Source organism: Coccinella septempunctata, chromosome 7, assembly GCF_907165205.1.
Source record: "Coccinella septempunctata chromosome 7, icCocSept1.1, whole genome shotgun sequence".
NCBI lineage: Eukaryota > Metazoa > Arthropoda > Insecta > Coleoptera > Coccinellidae > Coccinella > Coccinella septempunctata.
In genome coordinates, this window is record NC_058195.1 from 712,187 (window position 1) to 728,492 (window position 16,306).

General features: G+C 42.5%; 1 protein-coding gene across 2 annotated transcripts in view; it reads right to left on the reverse strand.

Moving 5' to 3' along the window:
- LOC123318017 (voltage-dependent T-type calcium channel subunit alpha-1H) overlaps positions 1 to 16,306 on the reverse strand; it is an 86,407-nt gene that overhangs the window by 67,602 nt on the left and 2,499 nt on the right. For both annotated transcript variants that reach the window (XM_044904677.1, XM_044904678.1), the window contains exon 3: positions 12,967 to 13,108. In XM_044904677.1, the coding sequence (XP_044760612.1) occupies positions 12,967 to 13,108 (142 nt within the window). The remainder of the gene's footprint in view (positions 1 to 12,966; positions 13,109 to 16,306) is intronic.

Genomic DNA, 16,306 nt, shown 5'->3' on the forward strand with positions numbered 1-16,306 from the left:
AAAATTCCAGAATGCGATAAGTGGATTCCCCGAATAATTCGAATTCGTTCTCGACAGAGAAAATCGAATTATTTTCAGCAATGTATCCTCCAGGATACGGAACAAACTAGATCAATTAACGCCGACAGGGGGCAGTCGATAATCGATGAAAAGAAATTAAGCCGACTTTTCCTGTCATCGAGGTCGATGAAAACAGAATGGTACAATACCGCGGAGGCGGGGATTATTAATAATGGATAGATGAACCTTCCTGAAAATAGAAGAGTGAATAAATCATTTAGCGCCGAATGACCGTTATAAACTGTTTTGACAGTTAATCCGGACGTACGCCAAATATTTAGACAAGCCTGCCGCTGCGCCGAGCGGCCATTTTTCGTGTGTGTTTACCCGATCGAATATTGTGTCGGACGCATTATTTTGTCTTGGGCTGGAAGGTTTGATTTCCCCGATGGATTCGCGCATAGGATTTCTTCGGCTTGATGAGTTGACACAACGTTGAAGGCTTCATGCTTATGCTGTCGATGAGTTGAATTGGTACTACCCACCTCTTCTATGGTCGGTGCTAACCTCACATCTGTCATATTGACGTTTGACGTAGATTTGTTTACATTTGCGTTTGGTGTCGCACTCGTGTCAGATGTGAACGCGGAAATCTTCAATAGGATAAAAATGTTACTTATCTCAGGATCATGCCTTACTCGTAAAAACTAAACGTGGCCAGACATGAATCTCCACTTCTGTCACGGCACATAAGTCTTTCGATCGACCGCGGAAGTTTCAAACGACCCGGAAAATAGTTGGTAAGTGAATAACGAAGAGCGGCGGTCTGTTGAATGGACAAAGTTTGCCGAAGAAAAGTCGTAGAGAATGCATCGACAGTTACAGACTCACTGGGAAGACGTCGTTATGGTAATGAAGGTCCTTTCGGCGGGATTTCTGCTCTGATTTCCACGCTGAATGGAAAAGTTTCCCATGAATAGGGATCGCCTTTGATTCGGAGAATTCGAAGGGCCGTCATCGAGTCGAACCTCGAACCTGTGTCCTTACAGGGGCATTACGTTTTTTATGGTTGGTATGAGGAGTTGTCTTGGATACAGATGACGATAGATCATGTGTGAGATGCTTGCATTCTCGAAATGACATCGTATGATACTGCATAACCTAAGAAATTCGAGATTTTTGACGTTTACTTAAGGCGAATGTAAACAAATCTACGTCAGTTGTCAATTTGACAGAAGTGGGGTTAGCACTGATCACAGACAGGCGTGGGTAGTACCGAGTACACCTATCAATAGCGGAGAGTAGTGGTTTTAGCGTCGGTATTCATGAAATTAATCTAATTATGGTTCATCCAAACGGCCGATAAAATGAACAGATCGTGTTGAAGACTGAGAGAGAACCGTTGGATCTACAACAGAACACAATTCGAGTCAAGATTCGCAACACTCTATGGAATCTTTCAAGTATCATTCGATTCGCTCGAGTAACCTAGAAAGTCCTTCACGAAACCCACACACTCGTGTTGTTATTCCTTTCTGGTCGCTTGCCAAATCGCCGTCGACCGCGGAGTCCTGGAATTCCAACAGGAATCCCCGGCCTTCGCGTTGTTTATGACCGATATAAATTTTTGGGAGTGCTCCACCGTCCCCCTTTGACAAAATATGGACAAATGGAACTTTTACGTTCGTCGTAGACTTGAAAAATGTCCTGTCCTGTTTTCGCCGCGCTGTGCACGTGAACTCGATTTCATTTTAGGTGTTTCGCTTTCCTCTGGGAGTATTGTACCGCCTTTTTCTGTTTTAGAGGGAAAAATAACGAAAAGAAACACAGTATCATCGATAGAATATCACGTAACAGAGCGTAAAGTCGAGATTCAAATTGTGAAGTTATGTCATCGAAGTGCGGTAGAACTGTCTTTGTTATACTACTGAACAATAAACTTTATTGACCAATTTGTCGACTTTATCATTTTCCTGACGTCTTCTGCGTCCTGGATAAAGCGAAATCCGATATATAAAGCGGCTATATCACCTCTGTGCTGTCGTTGAGAGTGCATTAGGATCCACTTAAACCTGTTAGATTCCCAAGACAACCGTAACCGAGAGAAGAAATTATCCAGATAAGAGACCGCCGTTCCCACAGGTGCCACCATTCAAAACCCCATTTCATCCTGTTCCTACGTCCCCCGGGACCCCCCTCAAACATCAATTTGGCGGGACAAAACGTTGTCGGATTTGCATGAGTCTCTCTCTTTCGCGAAACTCGATTGCGATGTAGTTTCGCGGCCGGAACCTCCATTTTAATGCCATTAGGCGAAGACTGTGGCCGCCTCGAGGCACCTAATTGGCCAAATTGATATTGTGCCGACAATCTGGCAATCTCGGGGCGGTTTTGGGGAGTCGAAGAATGCCCCAGCTCCGGTCCGACGAAAATTGCCATAAACGATATTAGACCGGCCTAATTATTTTGATTTAAACGCCGGATAAGCGGGGATCGGGAGAGATTATCGTCGTGGATGATGATTCAGCTCGGCGCATTCGTCAGACTTAATGTCCGAACATTCAACGTTGAACCGCAAAAATGAGAGGAACTTTGATGGTTTTGCCCTCCACTGGAATCATCGAAATTTCGCTCTAATTCAAACAATTCACGATAAATTCACCAGAAAAGGAAACAAAAAAGAAATGAGAGTGACACCCCCCGTGTTTTCACACCAACAGCGATTGTGAACAAATAATAGACCTTGAAGTAATGCAATGAAACGTCTACAACCACCTGTACAATTCGAAGATTCATCTTGTAGACGAAACAGCCCATGAAACTAGTTTGCGGGGAAATTCAGCGATAACCGACCTAAAACTTCGAAAAGAGTGGGAAAAAACTAACAAGAACGCTATCGTCCTATTCAACTCGTAAAACCGGTTTCGCCGAAGTGCATTAAAAAGCCATATTGGACCCTTGGGGTCTAGCAATCATCCCGAGGGGCATGTTCATATGTACATCCGAGTTCACATTCGTGAAAAGGGCGCGAGCCCATTATGCCGATTCCCCCTCCTCTCCTTCGACCTACCGGCGAGCTCGGAGGCATAGAAATTCATGAGGTATTCTTTTCTCGCGCGCGGGTCGCGGTTTTGCATATAAAACGAGTTATGAAGATTCCTGAATGCTCCTCAATTTTACGGAGGGAAAAATCGAGGCACCGCGCGAAAACATCAATTTCGGTGTTTGCCTCATGCATCTTTCAACAGCCTGATGGTCAGCGTTCAACGACGCACGCCACGATTTAGGTGGAAAAAGTTGCCCGAACGCAATCTGAATTTTTAAGGAATTCATCGAGTTTTCGGCGGTTGGAGAACCTCGTTATTCAAAAAGATCCGTAATGAAGCACCCTCGCCATTAATTCGATGAACTCGAACTGAAAATTGAAATGTTTTTCGACCACCGTGGAATAAACGAGATGCTCGGTGGTGGTGTGCAGTGCAACCCCATGGGACAGACTGGGAAACCCTCGGGGGTGAGAAAACAAGATCATGCATACAAATCTTAGCGAGTCCTCGACGCTGTGAGTTGCTATGGTGAGAATCGCTTCTGTTTGAGCCTCAGAAGGATGACAAAGGGAGGGTTGATTAGATTTGTTAGAAGGGAGGGATGATTGTAACAGAATGCGATTAGTTGTGGTTGATAGCTGCTAGATTGTCATCGTCTTGAGGATGTATTGGAATCTCGAACGTCCCTGAGGAACAAGTGTTGGTTATTGATATTAATTCATTGAGCCATCTTCAGGAGCTTCTAAGGAGATGAAACTGTCGAGTCTGGGTTACTTTTCGCTTTCGTATTCAACAGTATTTAATCGTTATCGAAATGTACCCCTATCGTGTGAATAACCCCTTCAATGCGAAGCCCAGACCCCTCCAAAACGCCCCTTATAATCCCCGTGCCCGAGTGGAGAATAAACTCTGTGAAGCACCTGTCGCACCGTTAAATCCGTAATTGAACAACTTTGTCGAGCAATGTCCGAAACATTCGACCAACTAACTGGATTCAGAGGACCGCAGACTGGGTGGATTCCGATATCACGGGGGTGGATGTCAAGACAGAGGGATGATGGAAGTTGAACTTGGGCAAGTGCGATAAGGGAAGATCTATCAAGTTGTAATCTGGGAAGTTGGGGTATTAAGGGTTGCGATGATGAGTTCCTCGGACTCTTCTTCAAAACGCAAACGTGGAAGGATGAGTTGTTAATTCGGGAACGGAAGTTCGGGGAGAAGTTTATGATTAATGCGGCCTGGATTTTCTTCGTTTCGAAAGTTCCGGAGATGTGTTTGAGTTGTTCGAGGGGGTTGTCATCGAATCGGGTCGAATTTCGCAAGATCTATCGTGTAGATTATGATAGTTGTGTTGGAGATTGTTTTTACATTTCTTCCTCGCCCATTTGTGTTCATAATAACCAGTTTTCATCTCGTAATTCGAATGAAAAAGCCCTATTTAGAGATATACAGAAGGATGCGCCATCTATCGCCGGGTAGACGGATGTGCTACTTGGGTCGCACGTACCGTTTGTAGATCCCTGTCAGGAACGTGGGAGTGGGTACCGGAAAGAAAAGGAGAACCTGTATCTTCACAAGAAGTCTAAATTCATCGTGTGAACCAGTTATGGAACCTTTGAGCTTCGGGGTTTAAATTTCCCGACTCTTTTTTCCTCTCCGAAAATTCAGTCGTCGACGTAACTCCGAACTTTCGGAATTCATCCCTTCGTTTCCCAAGTAGATTGCCGAAGTTTTCCACCAATTGATTCTTTATCGGAAATTAGAATGTCCCAGACTCGAGACGTCGATTTTCCTAATGCAATTTGGGCCCGAAGAAAATCCGCAAGATGAATGAGATGTTTTTTTCGCGCTGGATTCGTTGAAAGGGCGAGAATTCAATTCTGATCTGATCTCGGCTTCGGTGGCGTTCTAGAATTATGAAGGAAGTAGTGGGCTGGGAGGTCCACCTTGGTACGGTCGGATTATTCGACTTTCGTCAAAGAAAATTAGGTTAGTCGTACTAGTAAATGGTCCATTTATTGCCCACATTTTCCATTGTTTTCTGACGAGACCTAGACAAAATACGACACGTATCTCACAATCTTCAATTTCGACAGTTAAAAAGGCCCTGTTGTCCCGACATCTCTTTTCCTTTCGAGCAGATCCAATTTCGTCAAAACGGAAGCGCAAAACGCCGAGAAGGGAGATAAATTCCATCGAGGAAGAACAATAGGGTTATTAAAACCGCTTCTGAAGTCAAAGATGACTGCTCTCGAACAGATCGAGAGACGCTAGGACTGGATATTTATATCCTGTTAGCGGCAGTTCCCTGATAACCCAGAAAGGTTGTTTAATATCTGGAAAGCTGGCCGATAATATTGAAAGCCCCATGCTGTTTCAGAATGGGATAAATATCGGTTGCATCAGGGAAATGTTGCACTTTCTTGCGAAACTATGAGACCGTTGTCCGAGCGTAATTTGAAATTCGAACGACGAAAAGAGAGGGAAATATTAAATTGTTCTGAAAAAAAAAGATCGTTTATTAGCTCGTAACACAGCGTGAAAAGTACTCTCCCGTTCGCTGGCTAATGCCTGTTCGTTTATTTATGAACCCATGGACGCAAATGTATAGCTTTTAATGACTCCTTTATCTTCACATAAAGACTGCTTCACTAATGCATTATGTGTTTCAGGATTATGCTCCTAGATTTAGAAACATGTATAATGTATGAAACAGACAATACGATTCGATTGGTTGAATGAATACTGAATTTTCATTTGTTGCTGATCGTTTTTTCAGTAATCCCTCAGCGAAATTTCGGAAAAGTTTTAAACTGCTCGTCGAAAGTTTGAATATTAAAATAATTTGTGTTTTCTCTGCAGAAAAAAACAATACATATATTCGTATCCAATTAGACGAAAAATCTAAATCAAATTTCTCAGTTCTGTCGCAAAGAATGACCTCCCTCGTGCATCAGTAGTTAGTCTATGAGAGTTCTGGCTCACTCTAACTTCAAAATGTGTATGCCTACGATCCTCATTATGATATCCCCATGCTATAGGCGACGTAGCTTGATGTGGCCTTCTTGAATCTTGCATCAATTACTGTCAGGCTGTTCTCTGCATGCTTTTCACCAAGCTATTGGGAAACTTCTACTCAATTTGTTACCAAAGTCGTAGCAAAAGATCTAGGAAGTGCTCTGTTCGGATTCAGGTCGAAGGATCATGGAGGTGAAGCGAGATCCTTCTAGCTATCTGCTCAGATCGCCTGAATTGGAGGATAGAAAAGTGAATCTTTGTGATTCTTGATTTGAAATACTTGATGTTGGAATGTCAGCGTGGCATGGCTCGAGTGTCCCGACTGCTGTATCGAATGAACTCGAAACGCCGCTACTTTGAGTGACGTTTTTGTTCGGGTTCATCCCGGCCCTAAAATTAAATTTTGATTAGAGGCCCCGAGAGCATCTTGGCTGTAGGACGAGTGCGTCTAATTGCCGTCACTTATAAGGGAGGACATGCCGCCAAGAAGTAGAAGAAGAGAGTGTAGGCCTCTCATTACTCCCCGAGAACGCTGTCGTGGCTGTATAATTACGGCTCCCATCTCTCTCATTTTTCAACTATATACTCGGGTTTTCGCGAGATTGCTTTATCTGGGACGCTCGTGAAATCGAAGAGGGACCTGAATCACACTACCTACGACTACATGTATGAATGAAAATCATGTACGCAGCGATTTCGATGGGAAATATCGAGGTTGTCATATTTGGTCCTTCGAGACGGATTTGGTTAATAAGCTATATGCACCAGTATTGCCGTTTCGTCGATATTTCACGCCCGGTCGTATTAACCGTAAAACGCCTAAATTCAATCGTTATCTATCGTTAAACCGCCGAACAGGCACATAAACCACCCGCGCCCTTATCTAAATACGGAATCTACATCCGATCAAAACGGTAAACGCGACCCAAAGGGTATTACGTTAATTATTTTCGACGGGGCTTAAAGCGTTTACGCCGCGCGACGCCTCTATCCGTATCTGACGTTGACATTCCGTTGACATTTTCATAAACAACCGTCAGCCAGTACCCGCATGTTTCAGTGGTTTGTTTGGTTTGTGTCGCACAAGGGAAAGCGTGATTAGAGACTTATTGGCCTATTCTGCTGTCTTGAGCAGAATAGAAAATAAATAATTGAAAAAATTAATTCGGAAATCTATGGAATTCCATCAGTCTGTATCATCTGAATAAAGAAAAAGTGCTCGAACTCGTTGTTGAAATTAAGAATCAAGGACTTACCGCCTTAATTTTCTCTCGGCAAATACCGCCCGGCCAAGAATTCATTCCGCACATTTCTCCAATGTAAATTTGGTTTTAATTAATCAATCCCTTTTTTTTCACATAGATATCGATCCCGGCAAAATTCATTCCGAAGAAGGTTCGGAATATTTGACGGCGCAATAATTGAAAAACTTTGAGAATCCGGGAAACAAAAACTGGTCCTTCGTCCGGGATATTAAGATTCGGAAAGTTTCCGATTGAATTATCCCGGACCGTGTTCGGAATTCGGAGTGAGTTTTCACCTCTGCCTTCGGTGTCACTTTGCCGTCTTAATTCGTTATTAATTCTGCTCCGAGATGTAAGGCGTTATTTCACTTATTGGATTCAAAGCTAATCGGACTGATAACTATAATGGATTATTCGTGTTTCCCACCAACGAAAAGAGGGTAGATTCGGAAACATCTATGTATCTTCCCATAGAATTGGCTGTGACAACTTCGCGAAATTAATATGTCACGGAGATGTCGTCTGGCTACGATGACAGGGATAGGTTAATCATCTCACGATATAATTCGATCTTAAAGTTACGAATGTTTTTGTTTAATTAGTCTCCATCTGTTTGTTCCAGAAAGCATGCTAAATGAGCTGTCGCCATGGCGATGTTGAAAGCGAATTTACTTGGGAATGATCTAAATTGGGAACCGTCAAGGTAAGTGACATAGAAAAGCATAATTCTTGAAAGAGAAGTCACAGGGGTAGATATCATTATGGTCACGGAATTGAGTATTATTTTAACGGTTATGGATCATTTTTAAGCTCGCCGGAGCTAAGAGCATTCTCAAACCGCGAAACTATTCAGATTTTGTTGAATTTACGGATTCCCTTCGATGACGTGTCGGTAGGTCGGATCGGCTTAGAAGCGGACAAAGCGCCTACCAACTATCCTCTGTGTTTCCCATCTGTTTTTTCGTCTGACAGGGGTCGTGGGTTTCTGTCCGTGTACATGCAGATTTGGCGGGGATGGAACAACGATTGCAGATGCTTTTCGATCGATTGTCGTAATTAACGCATCCGGACACTATTAGCGGAAACATGTTTTTCAGCGAATGTGTACGGTTGACAACGCTGAAACGATCGGCTTAATTAGGACCGTGATCGCCGATCACGGACATTCAACTTCAAGCGCATGTCATTCTATGATCTATGAGAGGTTATGAACGATTTTATTGGGGTTGAAAACCCCAATAAAATCTTTTTTTATTCTGAGTGCAGTTTTCTGATTCCCAATCCATCCGATTTTCCGATCTCTATCTAGAGTGAGACTTTATGGGTTCCGGAAAAACACAGAGGTGTCCGAGATACACATCCGAATACGGCGGTCCCTAATCAGTCCTCACTGGGAGGCTGATTGCGTGGCCCTCTAGCAAACGAAGAAAAACCCCGGAAGGTGGAACGGTAGCCGGATGGAAAACCTACGGAAAACTCGGAAAATCCCACACTTCAGCGTACAAATGACGGTGGGGGAGTTAATCGAGGTAGTTTTTCATTCGGCGAAACCCTTGTTGAACAAGCTCGAAAAAAGGGGTAGTTCTGTTTTCTCCCCCGGTGAGACTGGAGATGTATGGACTGGTTGAGGATATTCGAGGATGGTGGAAAAATCTACTAGTGGAAAATAGGGTGATTTATGATTGGTAGACGCTATTATTTGAATATGAATCCCGATAATAAATCAGAAACTTTTTCAGATCCAACAATTATAACGGGAGATATCCCATTTTGAAAATTGCGATTTAAAAAAAAATGCCATTTCGAAGATGAAAATCTAAACGAAAAGAGATAGGCTCTCGATTGTGTTTCCAATCGATTCAGCGTGTCCGAAAACCTATATCAGCATATCAAACCTTCGAATATCCGAGACAGTTTTCGAGATAATCGATTTTTCTAATTTTCCACTTTTCATTTCTGAGTTCACTTCTGAAGGCTGTCAGGAATACAATTGACCATGGAGGCATCAACTGTTTCGTTTGTTGTGAAGTTCGAAACGACTTCTATCCCTTACATATCTCAAAACAATCTTAAAACGCTCTAGTTCTTAGAGGGAGGTGCAAATACGCCGTTTTAGGGGGGTCTAACCCCTTGCTCATTTTCGAGCCAAAAATTCGGAATTTTCAAATTCGATTTTTTGGTTTCGTTTGGAAGCTCCATCAGAGGTGATTACAAATCCGAAAATTTTTCGAGATTCAACGAATATAACAGGAGATATCGCCATTTGAAAATTGCGATTTTTGAAAAAATGCCATTTCGAAGATGAAAATCTAAACGAAAAGAGATAGGCTTTCGATTATGTTCCTAATGGATTCAGCGTGTTCGAAAACCTATATCAGCATATCGAACTTTCAGATATCCGAGATAATTTGCGAAAAAATCGATTTTTTTAATTTTCCACTTTTCATTTCTGAGTTCACTTCTGAAGGCTGTCAGGAATACAATTGACCATGGAGGCATCAACTGTTTGGTTTGTTGTGAAGTTCAAAACTACTTCTATCCGTTAGTTATCCTAGAACAATCTTAGAACGGTCTGGTTCTTAGAGAGAGGAGCAAATATGCCGTTTTAGGGGGGTCTAACCCCTTGCTCATTTTCGACCCAAAAATTCGGAATTTTCAAATTCGATTTCTTGGTTCCGTTTGGAAGCTCCATCAGAGCTGATTACAAATCCGAAATTTTTTCGAGATCCAACGAATATAACAGGAGATATCGCATTTTGAAAATTTCAATTTTCGAAAAAATGCCATTTCGGTGATGAAAATCTAAACGAAAAGAGATAGGCTTTCGATTGTGTGTGTTCCTAATGGATTCAGCGTGTTCGAAAACCTATATCAGCATATCAAACTTTCGGATATCCGAGATAATTTGCGAAAAAATCGATTTTTTAAATTTTCCACTTTTCATTTCTGAGTTCACTTCTGAAGGCTGTCAGGAATACAATTGACCATGGAGGCATTAACTGTTTGGTTTGTTGTGAAGTTCGAAACGACTCCTATCCGTTGGTTATCCTAAAACAATCTTAGAACGGTCTGGTTCTTAGAGAGAGGAGCAAATATGCCGTTTTAGGGGGGTCTAACCCCTTGCTCATTTTTGACGCAAAAATTTGGAATTTTCGAATTCGATTTTTTGGTTTCGTTTCGAAGCTCCATCAGAGGTGATTACAAATCCGAAATTTTTTTGAGATTCAACGAATATATCAGGAGATATCGCCATTTGAAAATTGCGATTTTTGAAAAAATTCCATTTCGGAGATGAAAATCTAAACGAAAAGAGATAGACTTTCGATTATGTTTCTAATGGATTCAGCGTGTTCGAAAACCTATATCAGCATATCAAACTTTCGGATATCCGAGATAATTTGCGAAAAAATCGATTTTTTTAATTTTCCACTTTTCATTTCTGAGTTCACTTCTGAAGGCTGTCAGGAATACAATTGACCATGGAGGCATCAACTGTTTCGTTTGTTGTGAAGTTCGAAACGACTTCTATCCGTTACATATCCTAGAACAATCTTAGAACGCTCTGGTTCTCAGAGGGAGGAGCAAATATGTCGTTTTAGGGGGGGTCTAACCCCTTGCTCATTTTCGACCCAAAAATTCGGAATTTTCAAATTCGATTTTTTGGTTTCGTTTGGAAGCCTCATCAGGGCTGATTACAAATCCGAAAATTTTTCGAGATCAAACGAATATAACAGGAGATATCCCATTTTTGAAAAAATGCCATTGCGACAATGAAAATCCAAACGAAAAGAGATAGGCTCCCAATTATATTCCTCATGGATTCGGCGTGTTCCCATTGAGACTCTACGTCAAGTTTCAATCAACCCTCGAACGAAAATTCGTGAAAATAGAAACACAATTGTAGGTAGGCACATCCTTTTGTTTCGCCCTTCAGAAAAATCCCCTCTCGACTCGGATCTACCTTTTTTAATCAGAGGATCGTAGAGACGAACAACTCCATGTTCTCCCGGGATTCGACAATGTCGTTAATTTTTTAGTTCATTAAGAAGATTAGGGGGTTACAACTCCGCCATCCTGGCCGCGCGCCAAGAAACCGAGAAGTTAAGTGCATATCAACTCCCTGTTCCTCGATTGTTCGTATTTATCCAATTAGATCGAGACCGCTGTCTGGAAATTCGGCCTTTTCTGATCGGAAAAAAAAAGATCAATAAATAGAAGAGGATTTGAGAGCATCCTGTATCCCTATGTTCATTTCCACCTCGAAGTTCTTCCCTCGCAATTCAACTACATTGTCGGATATTCATTATCCAGTACCGCAATGATCTTGTGTGCAACAGCCAGAAGCCATACGACCTCGCGAAAGCCAGAAACAGCCCCGCGACACAACAAATAATAAGAACCATAAATAACTACACGTGTAAGTGGGAATTTCTCCAATTTGGGATCGCGAAATTCTCGGTCGGTTGAATAGATAACGGGATTATTTAAGGTGACTGTAATGATGCAGGAAAGGGAGTTTATATTTCGAGGCACCACATAAACCCTCGGGAGTGTCTCGGCCCAGATATCACGGTCTGGATGATTTCAAGTTTGCGGGAGCTCTGGGTGTTCCCGAGAGAGATAACGCGTCTTTTACCTTCGCCGGATCTGTTTACCAACGAATATCGGTGTTTACGTATTATACGCGTCTATATGGAACTATAAATCGAATGAAGTTGTGCGAGAAAAATGTGTAAAGCAGAAGAAAAGTTTCTATGTTCATTCGTGCATAACCTCACGAAACTGCGACAGGAGAGGGCAGGCCTGTCACTTGTCAATGGACGGGACCAGAAACGCTTGCCAACCTTGTAAATATGTGTTCTGTCAAGTGTTTACAAGGTTGGCAAGCGTTTCTGATCTCGTCCTAAAGAATTGTCGTTCTTTATCGTTTTGAAAAGTTTGCTTTTGGCTTCCAAACCTCATCTGATGAAGTTTTATTTTTCAGAACCTCTGTTATATTATGTAATTATATCATCAGGCACTTAACATCATCATCGAATCGAATCATCGAAATAATAACAAACTCTTACCTTGATTCCCCATCCACGCTGGATGACGAACCTGAAAAAAAACCGTCGCCTAAAACCAACTCTCGTGTGAGACATGAACTTTCGGAACGTACCTCTTGTAACCACAGAGATACCCCGCGTTATAGACGCCTATTCAAGATCGATCTCCCGGAAGTTTCCCGACAAGACGTATCCGCGAGAGACGAGAACATATATTCCGTTAAATTTTTAATAAATACGCGTATGCGGAACCCACCCCTCGTCCGCGTCTCCCGCCGCGCCCCGAAATTCGCATTTCCGAATTTGTTCGGCAATAAACATCCGTCCAAAATCGAATTTCGAAACGCGTTATGGGGAAATAAAAACTCGAGTGCATATCGGAAGCGGAACGTACCCCATTCGGTCCTTTATGTCCGACGCGGATCGATCAAAACGGGCGCCGTCTATGGCTTTTCAATCATCGAAGTTTCGAGCATAGAAGGAGGCAAAATTCGACGGAGATTCTTCTTTTATCCGAAGCTAAAATCTTTCGTAGTTTCGAGGGGAAATCAGAGTTGGTTTTACGCGAGATCTCGAGTGAATTATGGTAGTTTAGTTTGAAAAGGATATGGGTTTGAGATGAGCGCCAAGCACCAACTCCTGGGTCTCGTAGTCTGGGACAGGTACCGTAGGGCTATGGGTGCTATCCCGGGATATGGCAGATTCGGATCTATCTCTATACCGCATGAACCTGCTGATCCTGACTCTGATTCTGAAACAAAAGTTCATTTTAGTACGTCAAACAACTTCAAGGTAGATCAGAAAAACGGTAGATCTAATGAACTGTCTGTGATCTATAAACGCATTATGTATTGCGCCTACTGGTTAAATGAACTAAGGTGATCGAATTCATAAAAAGTACACTCTATGGAACGGAATTGCTGCCATCGCGTTGTGTATAGTCAAGAAGATAAAAATACCCGTGTTTCTGGTGGTCCCCAACGAAGATTTTTCTCTTGCCTTTCAGAAATCGGATATGAGATCAAACCCCCGCGCCGTTCCTTGTTTATTTGTTTGGTAACCCAGTTATCTTGTTATTTTGAGCCATATATTATAAATCACAACGTGTTTATGTTTTCAGCGATGTGTTCGGCTACATGCGAGGCAGATTGAAATTCGAATAGTCCCAAAAAGTGAACTCACAGAAGGGGAAACGTGATCTGTCTCGAACGGCTCGTTTCTCCCGTTTTCTATGTTACCATTTGATGTTCCTTTATTGTTTGGGAATCGTTGGCCCAACATTCCAAGTTTCATTCACGTGAAAATTTCGATTCTACACCCCTGCTGATATCATAGATTAACTATTCTCTGTTCATTGAATCTATGGCTAATATGACAAGAGCGATACCAACAAAAACATAGCAACACCAAAGATTACACCAACTGTGGTGCTTGTCTACCCCATAAATGCTAGCCACAGATTACAGAAACAAGTTTCTGTTATCTGTGATTCTGGCAAAGTAGTAATAATCTTCTTTTCGGTCTGAATGTCATGGTGAATGTTCTGTGAACCCTTCGGTATATTCTATCATTGAACTCCCATAGAGTTCAATGATTCTATAGCATTCAATTTTCGCACCATCGGGCCCAGGGGTGTCCAGTCTCGCAATTATTCTCGTCCGATGGAAAAATTCAATTTTTTCGTTTCGCACACAATGGACCGTAATCACAGGGCCGCTCCCTTCGTTTTAACGATACACAGTTCGTGATTTATTCGAAATTTCGACGGGAAAAATGGAAAATTGGGTTCGTCGCGGCGTGGCCGTAGAAGTGGGTGTCGCTGATTGTAACAATGGCGTCGTTGCACGCCCTTGACAGTTAAAAACGACGGGCGCCATTCGATAAAATACGTCGCGATTGTCATATATTGTAACGCTCTCTCGATTCCGGATGAACTGGCGATTGACGGATTTCGTATTGAGGGGCTGTCATTGGCAATTTCACGCTGTTGCGTCCGCTGGAAGCTCCAGCGTTGATGAATTCTTTTGAATTGATATTCAAACATGTTTGTACGGGTAAAAAGGTCGCAAAACCAACAAGGCTTCGTTCAGTTGCAAGGTTGGATTGAATGCTGTTAAGATCAACAGATTTAACATCATTAGACATTTTTTGGGTGGGAAAAACTGCTCCTTCTGGGAGTATTTCTGAGGGTCTTGGAATCTACGGAAGTTACAGAGTTGGAATATTCCAAACACACCAATAAACAACAAATACATTACGCGGAAGTTCTCAGGTGACTCAGTTGACCATATTTCAAATTAATAAAGCCCGGAATTACCGCCGAACTTCCCCCATTCTCTGCCGCCCCTCTAATCCATCCCCTCAAAGTTGCGACCCAGTTTGACGCCTCTAGTTCTTGTTCGATAAATCACCGGGATGCATGCAGTCTCACTTTTAGTTCCAGAAACCCCGCGTCTCGTTATGAGGCATTTAAGGACGCCCTGGCAGGCTTGAATCCCTGATTAGCACGCCCGTCTACTCTACAGATCCGCGAGGGCGGCTACATCAAAGGTATGCACGGTCATGCACGCGAGCAGATCCCGAAATTTGGTCATCCCATCTGAAGACGCGAATCCGAACGCAGCCCCGAAGGAAATTCTATGGCCGGTCGACGCTTTTCGGCTGTCATCGAGGCCCATAGAATGAGACCGCGAACGTGGCACAGAAGTCACAGAACACATACGTTCCACACAACCAGAGAGGTTCGCTGTTTAGCTGACAAATCAGTCACTTCTATGTCTGCGGTCTTGATCATATGAGAAAAGACGTTTTTTGGTGACTGGCTCTACTTCAAGAGGTTTAAAGAATACTAATTATGGTTTGTTTTGCGAGGACAATACCAAATCCGGAGGTTTTTGTCTCGAAAACACAAAATGGAATCTACTTTCGCGAGCGTACATCTACCACACTTGAAACGGTTCCGCCATAAAGGTTTAGCTACTTCAGTCGAGCTCGGAGTTTATCATAATTTATAAATAGATTTTAATTAGGTGTTTCCGACGTTTCCCACACCTTTTACGATTCACTTAATCGCCGAAATCAAACATTACCCCGGTCCCGGGATCCACAATATAACTCTCATAATTTACGTTCGACACGTCTAAATCGGAACGTACCCTCCCAACCATAGATTCATGGAATTTATCGGACGTGGAGGCGAGATCTTCGTATTGGACCTTATTCATACATTATCTTTTACAGAATTCGCTTTGATATAAATTGTTCTAGTTGAGACACCCTGTATACAATTGGTTAGGTTCTATATTCGAGATTACTCTTTATATTTCCACAACATGAACAGCGATATTCTATGATGCAACACCCGATCCTTACACGCCGAGCATCCCTCGGGCTACAATAATTATTAGCTTCATTTATTGGTTGTGAAATTCCAAACCGCCATAGACGGATTTGTGGAATGTTTAGACCCTCGATAACTGATCGAATTCTTGCCCAGGGACCCTTATTCATATTACCGGTGATATTGCATTCCGCGATTCAATTTACAAACTTGACCGCTCCGTTGGAATAGACCATCACTGATCGTTAATATTCCGTCCGAAATGGACAACGTAGTGAACGGAAATGGGACGCTGTCTTCAACGAGAAGTGTTGTTAAACTATCCAGATGGATGATCAGACTCTGAGCGAGTACACCATCCATCATCGAGAGAAGTGAGAAAACCAGCAACGAGAAAACAGTCGCTAGGATGCGAAGTACTCTGATGAAAACATTCCTAACCTCTTTTTGGTGTAGCTCAAGGCTAAATAGAACAAAACACTTCGGACAAGAAATAAAAGGACTAAAGAAGCAACAATTTCATCTGGAAGACCATCATTTTCTACTCTAAACGGTACAGGCAACCATACAGATTTGATTCAAAGTTAACAATACTGTGAAGAGACAGTA